Source organism: Calidris pugnax, unplaced genomic scaffold, assembly GCF_001431845.1.
Source record: "Calidris pugnax isolate Ruff unplaced genomic scaffold, ASM143184v1 scaffold42, whole genome shotgun sequence".
Classification (NCBI taxonomy): domain Eukaryota; kingdom Metazoa; phylum Chordata; class Aves; order Charadriiformes; family Scolopacidae; genus Calidris; species Calidris pugnax.
This window is the reverse complement of record NW_015090920.1, coordinates 3665834-3682488: the sequence shown is the minus strand read 5'-3', so window position 1 is coordinate 3682488 and position 16655 is coordinate 3665834. Positions and strand designations below refer to the sequence as shown.

The following is a 16655-nucleotide window of genomic DNA, read 5'->3' as shown; positions in this document are numbered from 1 at the left end:
CTCTTCTCCCTCTTCTCCCCCTTCTTCTTCTTCTTCTCCCCCTTCTTCTTCTTCTCCCTCTTCTCCCCCTTCTTCTTCTTCTCCCTGTAAACCTTTCATGTATGGGAGAATGCTTGGATTCAGAACAGAGCAGCGTCAGAGCACATATTTACCTCCCCACCAGATTTGTTGATGAGCAGTGTGTGATTTCCAGTTCTTCCAGTAAAGGTCTAAGGCCATCTTTAGGCTGAAAGCTGGGATGCTGCATTTGTCTAATAAGGCAAAATAAATTTTGATTACCTTAGGTTGGTGCTAGCCTTTTAAGCCGTAGGGGATGGACTGAGCTCCTGGGACAGCTCTTGAGGGTTGATGCTCCTGTACAGCCCAGGTTCCAGTGCATAGAAAGAGGTGTTTGGGGAAGCATTTCCTCCCTAAACAGCTCTACTCCCACCTTTTCTGGGAAGGGAAGAAGTGACAGGGTAAATGGAGTCATCTCGTGGACTGGCACTGACTGGTGAGTTACTCGTTGGATCTCGTTGACTTGACAGATGAAGCAGCAAACAGCTGGAAATGCACTTGCTGATGGATTTAGTCTGTGCCTTTGTGGGCTGCTCTAGGAAATGTTGGTTTGGGCCCCTTAATCTGTGACCTCTTACTTAATTATTTTGAAGAATATGGAGCTGGCAAAATCAGGATTATGGCCTTTTTGTACAACTTCTCTGCCTGAGCAGGTGGAGTTTTGTGAAGGCATCTGAAATCAGGAGGGATACGCGAAGCTGAAAGCCTGCTTTATGATGCTGTTGGAAACGCAGCAATCATCAGGTGATGATGGCAATGATGATTTTATTGCTGCTGTTGCCAGGTTTATGTTCCAGTTAAGTTAATTTTTTGACCTTTCCATAGGGGCAGCAAATAGAAAAGGAGTAGCATAAGCAGTTTCAGACTGTCTGCCTGAAGCACGTGTGCACATCAGGTTAAACATTTCTTAAAGCATTCCTGCGACTCTGACGTTCCTCAAGCTGGTTAAGAGACTTGCCTGAGACATGACCCCTTCATATTGATTCATTTAGGAATTACATTTGCTATAATTTACCTGTCAGATTTTAAAATTGAGTCTATATTCCTTTCAGGCGGGTTTGGATAGATCAGAGGTATAAAGAAAAGAAGGAATTTTTTTCATGCCCTTTAAATAGTACGTTCCTGTCATCATAATCTGCCAGGATTAGAGGTGTGGAGGGATGGAAATTAGAGTCAAGACAGAAGTTGAAAGAGGAAGGAACATGAAATGTTATATTAATGAATATTTAACTTCAAAGCTTAATATAACTTTTCTTGGAAATTTTGCATTTTAACATAGTACTAATTCTTAAGGAAGGTGCAAGTGATAATGACAAATATTCATGGAATCCTTAGCTTATTGTCTTATACGGGGAGAATTTTACTATTTTGTGTACTGATCTGTTATCCATGGGTTTAAAAAAAAACAAAACAAAAAAAAGATTGGTTTGAGCTCCCAAGTTATAAATAAACTAAGTTAATGATGAATAGCAGTGTAAATAATGGTTTTGTTCCATAAATAAGTTCGTATCCTTTTGTAGCTTTTCATGACCAGCACTGGATGTACTGGATGTACTGGAAAAGAGTGCAAATGCCTCTCTATTTGATCTAGTGTGGTGCATAATTTATTTATGAATGTTGTTTTTATTTTTGCCAGTCAGAAGAACATCTCTGTAATTCACTGTTAAATTCAGCAGTCATGTTTATACATGTACAAACTCACATGGGGCTCAAAACCTGGTCATTTCAGTGACAAGGAAATATTCCTCATGTTTTTACACGTGGGGCTGGTATGAAGCTCCGTGAGAATGACCAAAGATCTCTAAAATCCCACTTCACCAAGAAATGCTCAAGAGCCCCGTTGTTTAACCCAGACACAATAAGCAAAGGTGGTGGTAAATCCTAAATATCTGTATTTATGGCTGGCAAAATTCTGCTGGAGAGAAAGTTCTGCTGTTAACAAAAGTTGAAGTTGTGGAAAATGAGAAATGCCTTTTTCTGGAAGCAAGAGGAAGCTTGTTTTTCTTTTAATGAAAGAATTACTGGCGTATCATACCACTGGCAGCAGTGGAATCTGTTTGTTGGCAGTCACTGGGGGAACATCCCATTTTGATTTAAAGATTATTTTCTGCTTCAGATTCCTGTAGTAGTTCCCATGGTTAATGCCGTGCAGGAGCATAGCAGACCAAGTAATTTGCAGCCAGTTTTTCTGCATGTGGGGTTTTTTTTTTTTCTTTCTTTCTTTTTTTTTAAATTCTCTTTCTGTTACATCAAGGTGCTATGATTTTCTTTGACGTGGGCTTCACGTTCAGCAAACATTAACTGCCTGCTGATCTTACTTTGCACTTTCTTTGCGTAAAGGTTCAAACAGCTAATAAGCAACTCTCAGCAAACATTAACTGCCTGCTGATCTTACATTGCACTTTCTTTGTGTAAAGGTTCAAACAGCTAATAGGCAACTTGTTGTTAGATATTTATTTCTAACCTCCTGACCATTTCAGTGCTTAGTTGCTGTCAGGAGGTTAGAAATAAATATCTAACAACATTTCAGTGCTTAGTTGCTACCTTTTAAATGCTTTTAAATGATTCCACTAACCACGATGCTCTCACCTCCTGGCAGCCGGCATCATCCTCTCTGAGTTTTGCTCTGAGGAAGCCTCAAAGCTTTCTCCCTCACTTTGTCAGTGTAGAGGACACTGGCAGAAACAATTTAAGCTTCCAAGTTTTCTGATATAGAAGGACTTCTGGGACTAGTTCTCCACTCCAACTTGTGGGAATCCTTGTGGTCAGCAAGGAGAGATCCTTCAGTCCTCAGGTGCTTCTGCAGTGCCCTGGGAAACCAGTTCTGGTGCTCAATCTGATTATAAATCCAAATTATTTAGAATTTCCTTTTAGCCCTTATGGATTTCCAGGAAACTTTTTGGGAGTCTGAGTACCCTAAAAAAACTTGAGTATCCTAAAAGCTGCTCTGGAGACTCCTGTTAAGTGCTTGAGTAGATGGGCTATATGAGCACAGGCTGCCAGGTGGGCTGAACCCTTCCTAGAACCACAGCTCAGCTCCTGTTTGGGGCATTTGACTGCTCTGGCTCTTTTTTGGTGGGGGTGGGTGCAGCTCAGGGAACGAATGGTTCTCCAGCCACCAAGAGGATTCCCAAAGCCTTGGGGTGAGCTCTTCTGGAGACGTGGCAGAAGTTGGTCTGTTGTCCTCCTTCACCCCCCAGCTCAACACAAGGGTCTTCTTTGCTGTGGTTACCCCGGTGTTGTTCTACGCTTTTGAAGGACAAAACTGTCAGGTCTCCTTCTGCTTTTGCCCCTGCCAAGGGTGCACTGAAGGGTGCTTGAAGAGTTTTTTGACAAAAATCAGGAAATGGATGCAGAAGGGGGAAAGTTTGGGTGGCGAGAACAAACGCTCTGCAGTTAGGAAGCGTCTGTTGGTGGGGATGACTGGGCAAGGTGCAGTTTGGCCCAGACTTGCCACATATTTTGGGTTTCCAGTTAGCTCCACGGGTTAGTGGAGCTGTTTGAGGAGCTGGGTTGCTGCGGTGACGGTGAATTGGCAGGATGACTCCAGCAGTAATCCCTGCATGGCTCCAGGGGTGGGTGAGAGCAGCCAGTGCTGTTCAGATTTGTCTTCTGCCAGGTCTCTAATACATCCCTCTTGGGTTTTATGATAAGAGCTTTTTTTTTTGGAAGTGTTCCAGAAGGCTTGTTTAAGCCTGCAAAGTTTTATCTAAAACTTTTCACATTTTTTTGGGGGGAAGGGGTGGGTGGGGGATGGACAATGGGGGAAAAAATAGAAAGAAATAGAATATAGAAATAAAAATAATAGAAAGAAAGAGAAAGAAAATAGAATATAGAATAGAAAGAATGGTGTATCTAAGGTGGGCTTCCAGGGAGCTCTGCCTGGACCCCTGGCAGCTCAGCCCCATGGTTGTGCTAAGCCCCAGTTGTCAGCACAATCCATGCTGTGGGTCTCCTTGAGACCAAAAGGAACCCACCTGCTCCTCCACACCTCCAATACTCTTTCCGTCTCTTCCATGCTGTTGTTGCCTTTAAGAAATTGCAACCTTCACTGAAATTTCAAACATGGTCTAAATTTTTAAGTCTTTGCATCAAACCCAACCCTGCTCCATCCCTGGTGAAATTTCCTGTGAACTAAAAACTGTATTTGCTGGCCAGATCTAATAAGCTACAGTTTTCTGTCTTAAAATGACATGTTGTTTCCTTTTTCCTTTCTCTTTAGTGTGCCTATGAGGCCATTTATCAAAAGTGCCCTGGTGGATGCTCACCTAACTAAAAACAAAACTGTGTTTGCTGGCCAGATCTAATAAGCTACAGTTTTCTGTCTTAAAATGACATGTTGTTTCCTTTTTCCTTTCTCTTTAGTGTGCCTACGAGGCCATTTATCAAAAGTGCCCTGGTAGATGCTCACCTAACTAAAAACCTCTTGTTTCTTGACTTTGTGCCTCTTGAAGTGGGTTTAACTTCAGGTTTTCTTAATGTACTCAAATGCAAATATTTGGAAATACGTATCAATGCTAATGGCTAGCATAGGTATCAATGCTAATGGCTTCCACTGTGTGTTAAAAGGTGATTATTTGCTTGCTGCTGAGTAGTCTATTCTGCAGTTGTTTGTAGTGTTTCTTGTTGCAGAAATTTGTGTCCCCAAATGGAAATAATTTGTCCCGTGTCTCGTTCTGGTGAAAATAGTGAAATTTGTGTCCCCAAATGGAAATAATTTGTCTTATGTCTCGTTCTGGTGTTCTGCCATCGAGACCATCAACCTGAGCTGTGAGACTGGCACAAGGAAAGCCTGTAATTTCTGCATTTGTTTTAGATTTCAGTCCACTGTCAGGAAAACTAAATAAAGAATAGAAATTTTGAAAACTCTAATGAACTCAGAGATATAATTTTTTTTTGAGTTAGGACTTCAGGCTCCTAACTTGCCTGCTTCTCTTTTATTTTACCCCAGAGCTTGCTTGCTTTTTTTCTTTTCATTTCTGATGCTAAAGTGCCTTGTCCATCCGGCTACAGAGACCTAACCCATGCTTTTTTTTTTCCTTTAGGCACTCAGTGTTACTGAAACTCTGATCAAACCTTTGGAAAGATTTAGGAAAGAGCAGCTAGGAGCTGTAAAGGTTTGTCCCTCCTTGCTTTTATGATAAGTTTGTTTAATTTCTCTACTTGCATTGCGGTGTGGTAATGACATGTATTTGGCAGAGAGATCCTGTTGTTTATATTTCATGCATTCACACTTTTTTTTTTTTTAATTTCTACTTTGAGAACTCACTTCAGAAACAAATGGAAAGTATGTTTCAAGAAGAGAAGAATGTGTCCTCTCCCTTTTTTTCCTCTCCTCCCCCTCCCTTATCTCTTGTGCTTGGAATAGGAGCAATCCTCCTAACAGCCTGCCCCCCCTTCCTAATGGGTAATCCTGCTCTGCTTTGTATTTGCTTGCAGTTGCACAATCAAAGGCTGAAAAATATTAACTACCCAAAAGAGCTTGCTCATCTTTAACCATAACCTGCAAAGTGAAAATTGCCTTTATTTTCGTTTTTATTTTGAATAAATAACGCATTGCCTCTGCATGAGAGGAAACAAAAAAGGATGGAGAGGCTAAAAGACAAGATTTCGTGCAAAGTTAGTGTTTTGTTTATTTTTTTTTTGAGTGTTCAGTAATTTTTTTAAGCTTGTCATTATGTTGTGTATATTTAAAAAAACCCCAACAATGCAAAGTAAGCTTAATGTATTAAATACAGACTAGCTTTGGATAACAGTAACAGGGTCAAATTTGAACTGCCTGCCTTCTTCCAATGAGAAATTTAAATGTGTATTAAAAAATAAATAAAAGAAAACCACCCAGCTATTGAACACAATTTGCTGTTGCAAAATTCAACTCATATATTTTTAAACTACCACTCTGCAGATGTTTTATTTTATAATTTCATTACTTCATCAGCAGTGCTATGTAATAGCTAAGATAATGTTTCAGTTATGAGAGCTTTTAAACTACCACTCTGCAGATGTTTTATTTTATAATTTCATGACTTCATCAGCAGTGATATGTAATAGCTATAGATAATGTTTCAATTATGAGAGTGCTATACATTTTGACTTTAGCAGGAATGATTAACATGTTCTGAATAGGATTTCAGCGTTGATGGATGGAAAATGCCCCGTTGATGGTAAATCCTTGCAGTTCAGTAGTACAATGGGCTTTGTGTCACTTTATGGACTTCTGAGAAGTCCCTCAGACGTCACACCCAACGTTCAATACAAACTTGGTCTGTAGCGTAGGGCATCTCCCAAGGAAGAAGAGAATTCTTGCTAAATGTAAGCTGTTGTCATAGCAGAAGCTGTCCTGAATGGATTATTTCAAAAGTATTTTGGGTGTTAAAGAACATTGCCATTTTGGGGGTGAGAGCTCCTAATGCTTTAAATTATCTCATGATCTTCACTCATTTCCTAGTCAGAACTCTGTCCCTGATGTTTCTAACATGACAAGTTACTTTCACACAGTCTGCATCTCACATTTTGTTTGAAGGGATGTTTTTTCCCTCCTGTCCCTCTATACTGCTTCAAGTTGAAGCTCTTATTTGTGATTTAGCCTGTTTTTTTGGGACAGAATTCATCATGACCGTAAATAGAACAGCCTTGCATAGTTGTGTAAGGTTTAATTAAAAATCCTGTAAAAATGCTTAACTCTTTGAATTTTTTTAACTGAATACAATGAAATACAATGAAAATACTGACACTAGAAATACAATACTGTTTAGCTCTGAAAACCAAGTTATAGCATCTAGTAGTGAAATCTAGCTGGAACGTTGTGTAGTAATGAAAAAATTTTTAGGAAAAATTAACACTCTGCCATTACAAAATAGAAGTTGAATCTGCTGCCTCACATTTTCCTGTATCTTAAATCCCCTGCTGATTAAATGATCTGAGTTAGGCTTAAGAAGAAAAAGAAGAGGAAAAAATTTCAGCTCCCTGGCACTGGAATTACCCCTTAGTAAAAGGTGTTGCTGCTCTAATCCCAAAATACATGTGTAGAGTTTCTGGCTTTCCCTACTTAGAAGACAATAGCAATCTTTGGGTTTTTTTGGCAGCTCTCAAATGTTGCCCAGATCAATGAAAATTTTGCTAATATATACACACAGATTCCCCCTCCCTGCTCCTACTTTCTTCCTAATTTCCTGTATGCTAATATGTTGTCTTTAATCACAGTAATACCATATATTTATCTTCACGTTTCTCAGTTTGTAAGGAATATTGTGGCTGCTTTTTTAAAGGAAATTCTTAGACTTGTGCTAGAGGAAAAACTAGCATTTTTGGTAAAAGTGCTTGCTGAGAAGCAATTCTAAACAGCTTAGATCCCCTCTGTAAAAGAACGCCATCTTCAGAACCCGGAGAACAAAACCATGTATCATTTATAATATTTTATATATAGTATCATTAAAAATGAAAGGTTAACAGAAAAAAAGAAGAGCAAGTGGGTCTCTGGAGTCAGTTGTTGAAGATGTAATATGATACTTGATTTTACTTATTTTAGATTATTTTCAACTGCAATTAATTATACTAAAAATAACTTCAAAACTGCGTGGTTCATTTTTCTCAATACTGATTAATCTCTTAATGCACAGAGTTAGTAAACTAGAACTGAAGGAACAAAAGAGCTGTTTTACAGTGTCTTCTATTAAAGTAGAACCAAGAACTCAAATTTCCTAGAAACATTTAATGGCTGTCCCTCTTCCAGTTTGTTGCTTTTGATGGTCAGGGAAATACATTTTCATATGTGTCTGTGGGAGTTTCTCTTTTGCTAGCATGATTTTATATTTTATGGATATTTTTCTTTTTTTCTTTTTTTCCTTTTATTTTTTTTTTTTCCTGTGGAGCAACAACAGAAGCAGGAATTCAACACAGAGGTCTTTGCATTAGTTTTTTTTTTTTTCCTCTGGAGCAACAACAGAAGCAGGAATTCGACACAGAGGTCTTTATATGGCTTTAAAATCAAGAAATCCTATGGAATACGGAGCCATATTCACTTATGTTTTGAACTGTGAAACTGTTAGAACTTTTCCCCTGTTGATTGTAGAAAGCACAAACTGTTAGAACTTTTCCCCTGTTGATTGTGGAAAGTTCTTTTTTTTCAGTGAAACTGCTATTTCCCTTGAAGTCCCGTATTCAAAACCAAGATTATATGGCTGATGCAATAAATCAAGAAGAGGTGTTTTTTTGGCTTTTTTAACTTAGAAGATGTAAGTGTCCATGTGGCAACCTTCACCAGAATGATGCAATGGAGTTTCATTTCAAGTTAACATTTAAATTAATTTTAAGAAAGGAGTTGAATACGTACTTTTCCTTAGTTACTGCAGCAATGATAGATTGTTTCTCTTTGTTTCTGATTAAGCAGGATTTTAAAAGAGGAAAGAAAGGAGGCTTTTCTTACATTTTTATATATAAATGAATGTTACTTTGTTTCTGTGTCTAGGAGGAAAAGAAGAAGTTTGATAAAGAGACAGAGAAGAACTACAGTTTGTTAGAAAAGCATTTGAATTTATCAGCGAAGAAGAAAGAGCTACAATTACAAGAGGTAGTGTTGCCTCTCTCTCTTTTTTTATGCAAGCTAAAGGCTTTTGAATAGGTAAATATACTTTATGCAGATGCAAACCCAGCATTCTTAGTGGTACATGAAAAAATTCCATCAACTGGAAAGGTTGGTGAGGAAATCAGTATTTGCTGAACTTCGTGGTGTACCCTTACCTTTTTCTGAGTTGAGGGCTTTACTTGGCCTGTGTATGAAACACTGAACATCATGCAATTTTTTAAATATAATTAAGGGATAACAAAGTGCAAGTATATTGTGGAAAATGCTGCATTTCCTACGAGGCTTTACCATATATGTAATTTGCTTTGCATTGTATGTATTGACTAAGTGTCCTGTGTTCATGCTTAATGCAAAGTACAGCAAGACACATTCCTGACCAAAAGTGGTTTTGGGCTTTTTTTTTTCCCTTTCTTTCTTTCTCATGTTTCGAAGATCTGTTCTTTTTCAAGTAATGCTACAAAGAAAAAGCTTATTGACAATTTGTAACTTAAAAAACAGATCTGTTTTGCCTGGCATTCCTTCTGTCCCTGTGGGTTTATTATCATCATCCTTATTTGTAATAGCTTTTATTTCTCAAGGCAGAGCAAATCGTACATGAGAAAACAGCAGAGACATCTTGAAGAGACTTGCTGTAGGCAGAGGCTGTTTTCTTTTCCAGAGAAATGTAATTATGTCAGAATTATTAATGCTTGGTCTATTAATACCTTGTATCACTGAACACAATGTTTTCCTCAGAGATAACTCTTTTCCCTGCTGTCTACCTCACCCCATAGAATCTATGCTGTTTTTCATAAAAAGTGGTTAATGTAGCTGGCAAGGTAGGTAGGAACTTAAGAACTTTAATTGTTCTTGAGTTTCATTAGGATGTTTCTTCTCCATAGTGTTTGTGCAACGTAGGTCCTCATATGCACAAGCAAGTGTGTCTTGGGGGTTTGAGTTGTCCTGGTGAAATTAGTGGGCATTGCTTGTGTCTCAGAAACTTCCATCAAATTGATCGGCTGCCAAAGAACTTAATGCAGAAAATATGAAAAAAAAGTATTAATTATGATCTCTTACTGGATAACATTACGAACCATATTTCAAAGTTGGAAATGAGACCTAACCTCAGTGGAAAAATACAACATGCCTACATGAGGCATCTTGAAGCTGTATCAAACATAGTCTGAAGTTTTAGAGCAAACAGATTTGTTTTAAATGTCCTTCAAAGGCTCATGAACAAAAATTCTGAAATTCTTCAGGCGCTTTTATTTGTGCATTTCATTTTGGAGTATAAGTGTATAAGCAACTTAAAAAAAAGAATTGCATCATGTTGTCAGAGTGCTAAATAGGAAAAATTTTTTTACACAACCTTAGAAAATAGGTGTATATAATTGTGTATGTAGATAATTATATATAAAAGCTTCCTAATTTAGTATTATACATATTAGTTGTGTGATTTTCTGACTGGAGGACCAAGAGTACGCAGGTATAAATTGATAAAAGTACGCAGACAAAAAATTGATGAAAAACATGCCATGTTGTGGAGTGTGTCTTACATTAACATCACCTTTGGGTCTCTTAGGGGAGGGATATTCCTGAAATTTCACTGAGGCATGGTGTGTGCCTTATTCCTGGATTTCTTGGCCAATAGATGAAGTACAACGTAACAGTGAGAGAACTTGCTGGGTGCGCAGGGGGGCGCATCCCTCAAAAAAAATAGGAGGAGAGATGTGATAATTTATTTACAGGGGAATTGAGAGGAGTTAATAAAAGGGCTGCGTTGGGTATTGTATTCTTGGGGGAGGCAACCAAAGCAATAAACAGCTGAAAAGCAAAGAAGAGGGATAGAAACAGGCTTACGAGGGGCTTTGGTGTATGTAGGGCAGTCTTACGGTCGATTAGCCAGATGTCCCAGTAGACCCACTTCATAGTCTTTTTCTGTGACTGGGCCTTCAGTACGTGTGTGTATCATCAGAAGCTTTGCTGACAACTCAAAGGAATTCCAATCTTGAACACCTTACAGCACACATAGAAATGCTCTGGCTTTTTGAAACGTGTTTTCTTACTGATGTGCACATCAGTGCTTTTATTTTTTAGATTTTGTTGTGATGTCCCTTTAACTGCTGGCACATTTCGAGCAGGGAGCAGCAAAGCAAAGTACCTCTTAAGGCAAAACTGTCTTAAAGCTAATTTGACTTATCCTCTTAAAGCACAGCAGTCACTGTGCTGCCTGCAGGATATAGTCTCAGTATTTAAGAGAGAGCATATGATAGTGTGTCTGGTCTTTTCACCTAACCCTTTCTCCATGCCCTTTTGGAATTCAGAAGCATTTGGTATTATCCCATGGGCAGGCTAAGTGTTAATCACATAGAATATTCCTTTATAGCCTTTCTTTAATGTATTTTAATCAAGGTTTCCCTTACCCTGTTCTTGAAGTTTTTATAGTTTAACGAGAGCACATGTACCTTAGTAACTTAATGAAATAATACATATATGCTAGAAAGTTGAATGTTTATCTACAGATGAATGGCAGCTGAAATATGACTGTTCACCATCAATATGGTGAAAACATTTTAGCAAAGCTGAGCTGAAAATCAGCTGCAGCTAATAAAGCTGCACTTTAAAATATTTGATGGTCTATGAAAACTTGTGTTTTACTAATAAGTGAATTCTTTTTAATTGCTTTTCTTGCCAGTCAGAGTGAGCAAAGGTGTGGGACGGGTACAACAGTGTTCTGGCTATTTATTTGGCTTCCACTACCAGCAATGTGGTTTTCAACAATAACATTTTCTTCCTTAGTTTGACTGGAGAGATGATTTCCCCCTTTTCTAACAGAAGATGCTCTCTCTGTTTGGGCAGGCATCTTTTCAATGCCATTAAAGCAGTGCACAGGTACCTGCTCTGATGTATTTGGCTTGGATTCCAAAGCAAAGAAGCTTGAAGAGGTGTTATTTCTAAAAAATTCAGCCTGATGATTAAAAACAACATATGTTACCTAGTAAAAGGGAATTGCTGCTGCCATTTAAAAGTAAATGAATGAGCTGTGTTGGGAAAGGAACAAATCTCAGTCTGGAGAAATCTTATCGCGTGCCACTTGCGTGCGGTACGTGCGTCGTTTGGAAGCTGCCTGCAAAATGTCTTTGAAACTTCATTAGCCCTGTTCTGTGTGCAGGCAGATAACCAAGTGGAGCAGAACAGAAAACACTTCTACGAGCTGTCCCTCGAGTATGTGTGCAAGTTGCAAGAGATACAGGAGCGGAAGAAATTTGAGTGTGTGGAACCTGTAAGTACCAACGAATCCAGCCTGCCCTGTCATTCGTGAGGGGCAGAGGAGGAATGCAACTGGACAAAAGCCAAGGAGCTCTGTTTTCTGGGGAAGCCTGTGCAATTCTGTGACTTAACAGAATTTAAAGCACTTGTTAACATGTGTGCAAATTCCTAGTTACGAATACAATTAACCAGGTGTCTCAAAGTTGACCTCAGTAATCACAGTTGACTTGGATCCATTGATGCTGGTTTTCAGAAAAGGTTTGAAACCTTGTGCTGTACTGCAAAAACCTTGATTTATGGGATGAGTTAGAATAGGGGATTCAAGATGATGATGTTTGGGTCAGACTTCTTGCATTTGTTTGTTTTTTTTTTTTTTTCAACCAGTCAAATGTTACTCCTGACTAGTGGAAGGAATTCTTTTTTCAATATGAAGGCTGCACTTAAAGGTCTTTTAGTGAAGGAGTGCAGATATAAATTAATTAAGAGGGTGCTGCTGGCTAAAATGCTCATTAACATGTGATCTGTTTGATTTTGTAATTGAATCTGTGCAGAAATCAAGGGGTTCAACTGAATTTCAGTGAAAATCATACATGAAAATCCCCAGACTTATTTACATCTCTGAACTTACTATAAAATATTCTGAAGTCCGCATTAGCTTTGTAGTATAAATGCAACTTCATGAAACAACAAGAAAACAGTAAACTGAGACAAAGGGAGGCTGGATGTGGAAGTGACTTCCATTTGCTCATGCTCTGAGGTCTGTGGTTTTGGGCCAAGCCTGTCCTTTTATTCTGATACAATTATTTTAATATAATAATAAAAAAAGTTCCGAATGACCCTAATCAAAGTAGTTGGTCATTATGGAGCTAATGAGCTGCATATTTTAATATAGCTTATTCCTTTATGAAAAAAATGCTAAAATCCTTAAGTGGAAACAAATTGCTTAAAATGCCTTAGCATTGTTCAAGGAATGGGACAATGTTTTTGAAAAATGGTTGTGTGGGATTTTTTTGTTGTTGATATGTTGGAGGTTTTTGTTTGTGGGATATATTTTAAAAAATATTCTAGTTTTTAATAATATTTTTTTAAAAGTCCTGAATAGCTGTGCATTCAGTTCTTGCGTTTCAAACCATTTGAAGTTTTCTCAGACCCAGACTAGAGTCTGCAAATTATGTTTTTGAAATGTGTCCCTTTCTCTTTTCTGAAAGCTCCCTCTGGGTGGGGCTGAACGTTACGTTGCTTAATTTGCACTTGAAGTTCCCACTGGGGTAAACTGAAAATTAGTAAAATCATTTCAGTAAACTGAATTTATTTAGTACCAAATTCTTACCCATTTTCCCCTTCACAATACTTTTTGAAAATGGTTTATTTGCGTATGACTTCAGATCATTTAATACGTTCTTCGGTTTGTTCTCTTTATTAAAGTAGAGTTGGTCTTTCCTTTGTAACTTGCTCCTTTCCAAAAACCTGAACCAAACAGGAGAGGTAGGCAGTACTGCTCTTTGTTTCCAATATAGTAGAACTTGTTCTTTCTTTTAAAATGAAACACTGAAGTTGGCAACTGCAATGTGGATCATTTGCTGGTTGTGATAAAGGATCAGATCTGCTTTCAAAAAAGGCAGTGATGGATAAAATTACTGGAGGGGAAGATTCCTTCTTCGAACAAACCCAGTTGACTCTGTTATGAAAGGTGGATCATTTGCTGGTTGTGATAAAGGATCAGATCTGCTTTCAAAAAAGGCAGTGATGGATAAAATTACTGGAGGGGAAGATTCCTTCTTTGAACAAACCCAGTTGTCTCTGTTATGAAAGTCAGCTCAACATCATAGAACCATAGAATGGTTTGGGTTGGAAGGGACCTCAAAGATCATTGAGTTCCAACCCCCCTGCCCTGGGCAGGGACACCTCCCACCAGCCCAGGTTGCTCCAAGCCCCATCCAGCCTGGCCTTGAACCCCTCCAGGGATGGGGCAGCCACAGCTTCTCTGGGCAACCTGTTCCAGTGCCTCACCACCCTCATAGTAAAAAATTTCTTCCTGAGATCTAATCTGAATCTTTTTTCTTCCAGTTTAAAACCGTTTCCCCTTAAAGTCAGCTCAATGTGGTCATTAGCAAGGAGGAGAATGACCAGGGAAACGATGACTAAAAGTCAGAGTGATCATTACCTCCTTGTGCACAAGTATTTATTCTAGACATCGTTGCTTTCAGAGCAGCTGTAGGAAAACATTACATAGGAAAGTTTGGGAGACAGGCATTATACATTGCCTATGGTCAACTTTAAAGTAGAGATCAGTTGAGAAATTCCAGAGAGGATGACCCAAAAATGCCTATATACCTAGCTGATCATTTGGCTCTAAAAAAGTTATTAATAAATTGTAGGCAGTAGTGGAACTTTGTTTAAAAATAATCATCTTGTCATCTCTGATCTTTCCAAAAAAGGCTTTATGCAGCAATCATATTCTGGTAAATGGAGTTTTTCCTTCTCACCAGTCTTTTGTTTGTATTTCAGGTGCTATCGTTTTTCCAGGGTTTGTTCACTTTCTATCACCAGGGATATGAACTTGCAAAAGACTTCAATCATTACAAAATGGCCCTGCAGATAAACATACAAAATGTAAGTTGAGATTGATATCTGTACCTTTTTTAATTTTTTGAGTAAAATCACACACTCAAGTTCCTCTCTCTTTTTCCTCGGTGGTAGTGTGCTGCCTGTGAACTTTGGGGATGTGGTGCCATCTCCTGGCAAACCAACCACATCACTGAACCAACCACCACTGCTTCCAGGGAGTTCTTTTCTCATTTCTGACCTTCCTCTAAAAAACAAAAGCCATGTAAAAGGCCACCACTCTTTTTTCCAGTTAGTTATAGAGAAATAAGACAAGGATTTATCGTGATAGAGTTTAAAAACTAATTAAATCCGTTAAAATATGTACAACACTGAAGAGTTTGGAGGACAGGTAATGAGATGCTGCAGTTCTTGGTGGTTTTAGGTGTGTTTGAAGTGGAGTATATGGTGGTTGTGTCTGAGGGTCATTGCTTGCTAGGGCTAGATTATCTATAACTAAGAAAAAGAAGGAAAAATGGCTGGGCTTATCAGCATGATTTTGGCATATCGAGGGCTAGATTATCTATAACTAAGAAAAAGAGGGGAAAATGGCTGGGGATATCAGCACATTTTTGACTGTGTGACTTGGAGTTTCCATTTCTCTTGAAGCAGCCCTTTCAGGCAAGAACATCCCTGTTGGTTTGGGGTGCAGGACTGTATTAAGGAGACTGGGTGTTAGCACCTGTGGTGACATCCCAAAAGGATGTGTTCCTTCAAGGGCAGGCTAACTGGTTAGCCCACCACTAGTTAGCGTACCCTCACACCACATTTTCCAATGTGATCTGCTCAGGACTGGAAGAGCAAGAAGGAAGGTGACAGGCTGAAGCAGTGGGACTGAAAGCCACTAGTCAGGTGCTCTGTCGTGGTGAGATTTGTTGAGGAATAAAACTCATTCAGAGGAAATTGCAGGTGCTGGAGGCCTGTTGGTGGGGAACAAACCATCTACGTTACTGGGAACAAGCAACTCATGATGGTGCATCTGTTTTGTTGACCTCTAAGGGCACCTGGAATTAAGACACAAAACCCACTTCTCGGAGGTTGCAGTCTTATTTTTAGAAGTGGCTTAGCTAGCAGATAGTAGGAGGGAGGTGGGAAGGTGGAAGAGAGGATTAGGGCTGTTGTAATCCCTAGTGACATGATTCCTGTGCCATGATACCATCCCTTTAATTCTCTTCCCGTATGTTTAAGTCTCCGGTGTCCTCTTGAGCCATCGTTTGGTTTGGGTAGGGGAGCAGAGTAGTGGTGACTTCATAAGGAGATGTTCGTGGGCAGAAATCAGTGCTGCTGGAAGAATTTTCAGGCCAGCCTTGCCTCTTCTGTGTGCTTAGCTTAACAGTGAGGAGCAGCACGGAGCTGCAGTGGGTAGAGGGGAGCTGGTGCGAGACGAGCAAGAAATGCAACGTGAGAGGGGAAGCTGTGGGACGGTTTTTTGAAGAGCTGGATTTCAGATTACAGATGGAAAAGAGCCAGTGAAGTGATGTGAAGAAGCGATGAGCAATAAGAAAGTAAGCTAATCTCAACAGCTTGCCTTTTCAATTGACTGAATACAGGCCAGGATGCTGTTACCAAAGGGATGAGGTTCAAGAAGGCCAAGTGCTGGGTCCTGCCCTTGGGTCCCACCAACCCCCTGCAGCGCTACAGGCTGGGGGCAGAGTGGCTGGAGCTGCCTGGCAGAAAAGGCCCTGGGGGTGTTGGTGGACAGCCGGCTGAACAGGAGCCAGCAGTGTGCCCAGGTGGCCAAGAAGGCCAACAGCATCCTGGCCTGTGTCAGAAACAGCGTGGTGACTAGGGCCCGAGAGGTGATTGTCCCCCTGTACTGGGCACTGGTGAGGCCTCACCTTGAGTACTGTGTCCAGTTTTGGGCCCCCCACCATAAAAAAGACATTGAGGTGCTGGAGCAGGTCCAGAGAAGGGCGACAAAGCTGGTGAGGGGTCTGGAGAATAAGTCTTATGAGGAGAGGCTGAGGGAGCTGGGGTTATTCAGCCTGGAGAAGAGGAGGCTGAGGGGAGACCTTCTTGCTCTCTCCAACTCCCTGAAAGGAGGGTGTAGAGAGATGGGGATCGGTCTCTTTTCTCAAGTCACAGGCGACAGGACAAGAGGAAATGGCCTCAAGTTGCCCCAGGGGAGGTTCAGGCTGGATATTAGGAAAAATTTTTTCAC

The 16655-nt window shown here is 39.7% G+C and overlaps 1 protein-coding gene across 2 annotated transcripts in view; it reads left to right on the top strand.

Annotated features, from left to right (window-relative positions):
* The window catches only part of ARHGAP10 (Rho GTPase activating protein 10), a 206677-nt gene that overhangs the window by 93618 nt on the left and 96404 nt on the right, over positions 1-16655 (top strand). For both annotated transcript variants that reach the window (XM_014949825.1, XM_014949824.1), the window contains exons 4-7: positions 5103-5174; positions 8525-8626; positions 11793-11903; positions 14399-14503. In XM_014949825.1, coding sequence (XP_014805311.1) covers positions 5103-5174; positions 8525-8626; positions 11793-11903; positions 14399-14503 — 390 coding nt within the window. The remainder of the gene's footprint in view (positions 1-5102; positions 5175-8524; positions 8627-11792; positions 11904-14398; positions 14504-16655) is intronic.